This window comes from Triticum aestivum, chromosome 4A (assembly GCF_018294505.1).
Source record: "Triticum aestivum cultivar Chinese Spring chromosome 4A, IWGSC CS RefSeq v2.1, whole genome shotgun sequence".
Taxonomy (NCBI): domain Eukaryota; kingdom Viridiplantae; phylum Streptophyta; class Magnoliopsida; order Poales; family Poaceae; genus Triticum; species Triticum aestivum.
This window is the reverse complement of record NC_057803.1, coordinates 34,659,100-34,667,178: the sequence shown is the minus strand read 5'-3', so window position 1 is coordinate 34,667,178 and position 8,079 is coordinate 34,659,100. Positions and strand designations below refer to the sequence as shown.

General features: G+C 46.9%; 1 protein-coding gene across 1 annotated transcript; it reads right to left on the bottom strand.

The window, feature by feature from the left end:
• Positions 1–1,236: 1,236 nt before the first annotated feature.
• Positions 1,237–4,257, bottom strand: LOC123081689 (F-box protein PP2-B10). Its single transcript, XM_044504238.1, has 4 exons — positions 3,786–4,257; positions 3,674–3,697; positions 2,412–2,509; positions 1,237–1,941 (listed from the first exon to the last, which is right to left on the bottom strand). The coding sequence occupies exons 1-4, from the start codon at positions 4,221–4,223 to the stop codon at positions 1,539–1,541; spliced, it is 963 nt and encodes a 320-aa protein (XP_044360173.1). The 5' UTR covers positions 4,224–4,257; the 3' UTR covers positions 1,237–1,538.
• Between the last annotated feature and the right edge of the window lie 3,822 nt (positions 4,258–8,079).

Sequence of the window (8,079 nt, the reverse complement as noted above, 5' to 3'; positions counted from 1 at the left end):
AAAAACATATATGACTCCATTGAAATTCAACATGGTAATTTTAGCATAAGCAGTGTGATAACTATATCATTAGCACCCTGATAAACTACAGTATTAGCAGCATGATAATTGCAGAAAAGTCATGTTGGTAACCCGAGCAGTAGAAGATTTAGTGAAAAGACGTTGCATCAACTGTTGTAGAACAAAAAAAAAGTGACATTTTTTTTTACAAAGACACTTGATGCAACCGATCAGTGAAAGATGATGCATCAACCTGACTAACTGAGTAGTATTTTTTGGCAGGTTGGCCTGTCTTGTTATCTCACAAAATGTTGAACTCTTCACAAAATGCTGAACCCAAACTGGCAGTTCCCGGCTGGTGCAGCAAGCAGAGGAACCTAGAGCACAAGGCCAAGACGCCACGACGTCTCTGCCAATCACTTTTTTTGTGGAAGATCTGCTAATCACTAATCAGCGCGTGTAATTATGCCGGTGGCTGAACCGTGTTGGACTATACTCAATTTTGCCATGCACAATTCATCATCGCGTGGCATCTCCTCTGCTCTAGATGCAGCTGACCAGATACAAATCCACGATTTGATTTGACCAACGACAGCATGTCGGCCCTCGTCAAGCCCCCTCTATTATTTTTAGGTAGATGAAGGTTTGGGTGAGACTGACTATATCATGTCTACCTTGTTCATTGAGCTGTGAGTAGAGAGATGGGCGATGGGGCCAGGGAGCTGGGAAATGAGGATGCGTAGGCGTGGCTGGGAGGATTCAGGCTGGAAAGAGGCAGTCGCTGACCGGAGGCAGAGGAGCTGACGGCCTTGGGCTGAAACGGCAGACAACGGTGAGGAGGAGGCCGAGGCGAGGCGCCGGGCGATGCGGAGTAGGTGAGCAGCAACAAGCGCCATGGCTTCTGTGCTCACCGACGAGCCAGGTTAAGGCGAGGTAGGACACGGCGGACGGGGACGAGAGAAAGGGCGGTAAGGATATTAGGGGAGGAGGCGTGACGACGGAGGAGCGGCCTTCCGGCGGCGGCGCTAGCCAGTGCGCCGACAGATGCGGGATCGAGCGCCCCTCTCTTATGACGCTGGGCGGGGACCCGAAGACGAGATATGAACGAAGCGTTTTTTTCACTAGGCGGTGGCAGGGCATGTAAATATCAATGAACTGCTCGTTTTGGAGCGCGATGGTCGTACGATCTATAATGGACGGCATCCAGGTCGTTCGGCCTGTTGCAAAACTCCGACCGGCAGGAATTTAGCTTTATTGTAATATCAAATGGATCAGATCTCTTAATTAACCTCAAGAGAGGTCGATGTACAACAGAGAGAGGGTAATATTCCTCTCTGCATCAACTGTTTCTTCTTTTAAGATGAAACAAGCAAAAATGATTCATCGGTCACATCAATAGAAATAGAATGAAACCCAAGACAGCAGTTTAAAAACACACATTACAAGAAAATATGATGCCTCAGTTTCCCTTATATACTGGATTAAACCGTGGATACGATCGGTTTAATCCCAGAAGCTCCTCCCATAATTAGTCCGTTTTAATTCTTATGCCTTATCTCGATTCCCTGCATGATGAGACCGCCCTTGCCGTTCAAACGTTTCGTCTCCGCCAGACCGAAGGAAACGTCGCCATCTTCATCCCCCTCGCAGACAAACTCTCCTAGCTCCAGCTCCATCCAACCATCACCCCTTTCACGAGGGAGCACCACATCCTCTGCATGGCTTCTTTGCGGGTTAGGTTGGAGGCAGACCTTGCGGGCAAGGTCAGTGCCTCCAATGCTCACCGATGCATCGGCCGGCCAATCCAGCCCGTAGGACTCGTCGTCCAACTTGTACACCATGTAATTGGCGTAAGCTGAGCCTCGGGACAGCATCTTGCTGTGTATCCTGCCGCGGATTTCCAACCAGCAAACGAACCTGAGTTGAGCACTCTCAGGGAACCTGGAGTCAAACGCGGGGTTAAGATTCGTAACCAAGACGAGAACGAAACAATATCATAACTTGCAGAAAACCATCAGCATCGCGCGTTGCAAAATACTCCCTCCATTCCTAAATATAAGCCTTTTTATAGAGATTCTAATACAAACTATACACGAAGCAAAATGAGTAAATCTACACTTTAAAATGTGTCTATATACTTCCATATTGAAATACAAGGTCTTATATTTAGAAATGGAGGGGTACTCAACTGGGCAAATTAAAATTGCAAACTTTGCTGAACTCACTGCTAGTTTTTTCATGGCTACTGAATATTCTGGGTTTTGGCCCTCGTGGCTACTACCCTGCATCCTAGCACTTCCACTTGCAATTATAAGACTACAACGCAAGAAGGTATGCAACAGCACTATCAAAATTAACGATTGGAACAGAAGCTAGCTGCAAGGAAAGACCAAAGGAGGATGGCAAGAAACCTTGAGTCGGCGAGATGGATCCAGGACGTCCAGTAGCGCGGCGTGTCGCGCCACGCGATGGACAGGTCCCTCGCCGGCACCATGTAGCACTTGGCGCCAGGGACGGAGCCAGGATTTTGACACAGGGGGGGCGCACTAAGTCTCATGGGCAACGGCTATGTTGTAAAAAAAAATCCTAGGGTCTGGTCTAATGGAGATGTCATGGTGCAAACATGCCTTTTCTTCTCTATTCATTGCATTCACATGATCAAAACTTCAAGGAAATTAATAAATGACAAAATAAACTCACAACACAAGAAACACAAGATAATTTCATGAACTAATAATTTGTAGTGATGCAACGTGGGTTAATAATACATTACCTTATCTCATTATTTTCATTGGAATTGGCGAGATGGAAGCAAATTCATTCTGTGGAAGCAAATTAAGAAGAGTGGTACAAGGAAAAAGATGTTTAGTTTGGGAAGGAGCAACCAGGACTAATATACCTGTTTTCGTTGTTTTGTACCCATTGATCTGCCTACTGACGCTTGATTGCAATAGGCTGCTTGGAAACGGAAGGATTATGGATCTGTGCGTGGCTGTGTGCTGCTACTAACTGGCCTCTTTGATCCCATGAATCTGTCCCTGGTTTTGATGGCTGAGCTTTTGAACCTACTGGTTTGTAAAAAAAATTGAATTAATTCTTCTAATGACTATAGTCTGTGTGATTATACTTCTATACTTCTTAAAGGCACGAACTAATCTGATGTGAAAAGCAACTACCTTCTCCCCTTGTGTTGTTGCTGCGCATCCGTGCGCCCGATCTGCTGGCAACCGGCAACGTCTCCGCGGATCAACATCTGCCTGTCCCGGCGTGGCGGCGTCCGCTTCCTTCTCCGCTACTCAATGGCCGCGCTATGGAGAGATGAGAGATCCGTGGCGGCGTCCTTCTAGGAGTAGATGGCGGCGGTGGTTTGGAAAGGATGCGGCGATATGTGCGTGCCTAATCGTGGCTGCGTTCTGTAACTAAGGTGTTCGTGGATTAGGCTGTCCAGTTCGTGCAATTTGTGCCTTTAGCCAATGGGCTGTACATCAGCAGATGGGCTGATGCTTCGCATTAGTAACAAAGGCCCAAGGGATAGGGGGGGCGAAGCAAGGTACGGACAAGTGCGCAGGCGAAAAAGATTAGCATATAGCTGATCGCTGCACGGGATGACACGATCGTTGGGGGGGGTCTCGCCCCCCCTCGTCCCCCCCTGCATCCGTCCCTGCTTGGCGCCGCTCTCCCTGTCCAGCCACATGCTCTGCACCATGGCGCCACTTGAGTTGATTAGCTAGCGGTCAACCAAATTTGTTCCAGGGGTTAGTTGTATGTGTATACAAAATACATACCAGTCCGCCTGGGAGGAGGGCGGGGCTGCCGGAGAGGCGGAGGAACAGGCCCTTCTTCCCGCGCGGCGGCAGCAGCAGCTCCCCGTCGGCCAGCGGCGGGAGGTCGGCGGGCGGCGGCAGGAAGCAGGCCCACACGGCGTCGGAGTCGGCGGCGGCGCGGAACGCCGGGGAGACCGCCGCGGCGCGGCAGGCGTCGCGCGGCGACGTGCGGGAGAGCGCCGCCGACAGGATCTCCTCCGGCAGGCGCGCGATCTCGCACTGGCCGGGCTCCATCGGCTCCTCCTCCGCCTCCGCGGCCTGGCTGTGTTCGATCCGATGACGAAACACTCGGGAGGAAGTTGATTTGATTGATTGATTCGGGGCGAAGCAAGCTAAGCAAGCTATACTTATTTTGAACAAGTGGAGCCCAGTCGCCTTGGTACAGACTACAGACGACATCACACGTGGATGCAGACCGGTGCGCCTATATCGGGGGATTTGATTTTTTTGCCACCCTTTACTTTGGACTTTGACAATTTGCCACTAGTTAGATTGTAATTGATCAGGTGACACTTATTACTCCGTACTTTGATCTTTTGCCACTTTCAACACAAAAACAATCCATGGAAATAATTGACAAACTAAGTAGACAAAATAAAGAACCATTGTACCCTTGGACCCAAACAAAGCACATCCTTAGCCATTCCCGTCCAAAATCACAGCCGCCGTCGCTCCCCCGCAGATGTACCTGCTTCTCCCCCTTGCTGCTCTGTGGGCTTCGCCCTCTCATGCTCCTCATGCTGCTTGATGCTGCCCCACTGCTCCCTGCGCCCCCGCCTTCCCCGTTCAAACTCCCTTAGCTCCAGTATATATCTTCATAAGCTCAAAGTTGAAATGCATAACGCCGTTGAACCAATGATCCAAATTGCATGAAACTTTCTCAGATTAGTCACGCAGATATGAGTGATTTACCGTAGTTTCTTGAATTTTTTCTAACAACTTTTAAATTCTGGTCAAAATGTGGTCAAACCAGTTAAGTTCAAAGTTGAAATGCATTTTGCCGTTGAACTGATGATCCAAATTGCATGAAAATTTCCCAGATTAGTCGTACATATATGATTGAATTTCTCAAATTATTTGAAACTTTTCTGACAACTTCAATTTTTGGCCAAAATTTGATTAAACTACTTAAGCTCAAAGTTGAAATGCATTTTGCCGTTGAACCAATGATCCAAATTGAATAAAACTTTTCCAGATTAGTCACACATATATGAATGATTTTCTGTAATTCTTAGAGATTTTTCTGGGTGGTTCAAAAAAATGTTCAAATTTTGGGCAGCATTTTGGCTAAATTTGGACATCATTTTGCCTCTTAATTCACCTTTGAAGATATGTATGCACAAAACAGCAAAATTCAAACATATATTTCCAGATGGATATATTCATACACCATGACACAATATCAAGACAATATAGCGAAATAAAGCACTTAACATGGTCATACACCATCTACCATAATCTTTTCTTTCTGCCATGTTTTACAACCAAAAGCACACGGCCATAGTAGCTGCCATGTTACAACCAAAAGCATAACGAAATAGTTATGGCCATGCTGCCATGTTACATCCAAAGTAAAGGATGCTAAGTCTGTCATATTACAACCAAAAGTATAGAGAAGATCAAGCACAACACTAGTACTTCCTTCTCTTCGGGGTCAACTTCCTAGCTTTTGAGCTTGAGGCCATGTCGTATGCTATCATGGTGTCCTCCATGGTAGGGGTGGGTTTTCGCGACGCCTCATCAGCCAATGCCATGGCCAACATCCTTCTTGTCACTGGATTGGACTTCCTTGGAGACTCTGTGGCATAGTGATCATGTGCCTTGTTGGAGTGACGGCCACATTAAGTTGTGGTGCTACTCGACAATGACCAATAAGGAGCAACATACTATGGAGTTAGCGTGTATTCGCTAATGTACTGGACAATGAGCACCAAAAAGAAGCTACTTTGCTTTGTCACCTCGGCTCGGGAACAAACAAAGGAGGAAAGTCGAAGCCGTCTACTACTATGTGGTCACCTCTTTCCGGTTCAGCCATCTTCAACACCTAGCTCATCTGAGTTATGTGGTCTGTAACAGCAAAAAATCAAGCAAAAATTATGAGATGTACACCAGCAAGTAAGCAATAGTGACGACAGAAGCAACACACAACAGCAGCACATAGCGAAGGCGGCAGCTACAACAAACAGCAACAACACATAGAGGCCACAGCAGAAGCACGGAACTGAGAATTTTAGCCCCCGCGCACACAACAACAACACATGGCGAATTTCAGGTGCATCGGCGGTCGTCGACGCGCGCGCAAGCCGGGGGCCCTGCGGGGCGCCGCGAGTCGACGAGTCGCGGCGAGGCTCCGACCGGCCGCCACTCCCCTTGCTGGTCACCCTAACCCTAGGGCGCGCACCAAGGATATGAACAAGAGAGAAGAGAGGGAGGGAGCGGGAAAGAGGGAGGGAGCGGGAGAGAGAGAGAGAGAGAGAGAGAGACTCACCAGGACCGCCGCCGTCAAGCACCGCCAGGGCCGCCGCCGTCGTCCAGCAGTCGCCGCCGTCGTCCAGCAGTCGCCGCCGTTGCCTCTGTTTGAACCTGCATGCGAGAGACGAAGGGAGGGGATGAGAACGACCGCAACCCTCTATTCCTGGTCAATCAAGAGGAAGGGTAAATTCGTCCTTTTTAGCGGGATCCATCTGAGAGAGGGCAAAATATCAAACACCCAGATAAAAAGTGTCATCAGATTAAATACAAAGTAACTAGTGGAAAAATAGCAAAGTCCCAAGTAAGGGCTGGCAAATAATCAAATTCCCTGCCTATATCTCGCTTCCAGCGAGTCTGGCTTCAGACTCGCTGAAGGGGCAGCGAGCTGGGCCAGCCCACGAGCGCCGCGGGTTTTTTTTATACTTTAAAATAGTATATATATATATATATATATTGTTCAGCATTTTTGAAAAAAAATTGATAAGTTTTTGAAAAAAGCTGAACAAGTATATAAGAATGTAGAATGAAAAACAAAGGAAACAAAGAAAACCCCAAAAAATGAAAAACGAAAAATAAACAAAATAAACCAAAGGAAAAATAAATTTGAAAAAACTTAAGAAACAAAGAAATAAAGAAAACCAAATAAAAAAGGAAGAAAGGGAAAAATCCCAATGAAAACAGAGAAAAAATGGAGAAACCCCGATGAAAAAACAAACAAAAAACTGGAAAAACGGAGAAGAATCAATGAAACGCAACTCGTTTGGACTTAAGTTGCGTCGCCCTACTGTTCTTTCACGAACCAAAGGCAAGCGCAGTGGCTCGCCGTCGTTGCTCCAAAATAGGAAAGTAGGCCCCTCAAAAAAAAAATAGGAAAGTAGGGTTCGAATCTGGCGCGCTCCAGCCCGGCCTGAGTCCATAATAGGTATTTTGGGTATTCAGCTGTGGGTGTGCGTGAATGGACCGGCCCGATTAGTGTACACCCTTCAGCGAGGTGATCGTTCCATTTCGCTTAAGGAGAGATATAGTCGCGATGGATGCAGATTCAGTTGACTGAATTTGAAGCTGAACCTGGACCCTGCAAGGCCAGCCCGGCCTGAGTCCATCGTAGGTATTTCGGGTATTCAACTGTGGGTGTGCGTGAATGGACCGACCCGATTAGTGTACACCCTTCAGCGAGGTGATCGTTCCATCTCGCTTAAGGAGAGATATAGTTGCGACGGATGCAAACTCAGTTGACTGAATTTAAAGCTGAACCTGGACCCTCCGAGATCAGCCCGGCCTGAATCCACCATAGGTATTTCAGATATTCAGAGAAGTATGCATGCTTACTGGACAATATACATGTATTCGTCTATGTATTTCTATAGTCGCCGCGGCCACCTTATACTGTTGTACATGCCACTGACAAAAAACTTAGGGCATGTTCGGTTTGCAGTTTAAGGTTGCCACGTCTAATTTTAGTTGTGTCACAATATTTTAGCCGTGTGTTTGGTTCATTGGCACGCTTGTGTTTTGCCATGTTTTTCTAGCTACATGGTCCATATGTCATAGGCTCAATTTTTTGTTAAATTTTGCCATACTTGTAGTGGTCATCTTGTTAGCCGCATTTTTTATGGCAACCACATTTAACATTTTACCTAAGTTTAGTTGTCACAAAGTTAGTTATAAACCAACAGGTCCTTACTACTCCCTTCGTTTCTAAATATAAGTCTTTTTTAGAGATTCCAACAAGTGACCACATACTGAACAAAATGAGTAAATTTACACTCTAAAATATGTCTAC

Bases quoted from the DNA above. Each gene is read 5' to 3' on its own strand.
- LOC123081689 (XM_044504238.1), bottom strand. From the start codon at position 4,223: ATGTCGTCTGTAGTCTGTACCAAGGCGACTGGGCTCCACTTGTTCAAA. The intron at 3,698-3,785 runs GTATGTATTTTG...GCCATGGTGCAG, and splicing joins CCCTCCTCCCAGGCGGACTG to AGCATGTGGCTGGACAGGGA. The intron at 1,942-2,411 runs GTTTCTTGCCAT...GTTTGACTCCAG, and splicing joins ATCCATCTCGCCGACTCAAG to GTTCCCTGAGAGTGCTCAAC.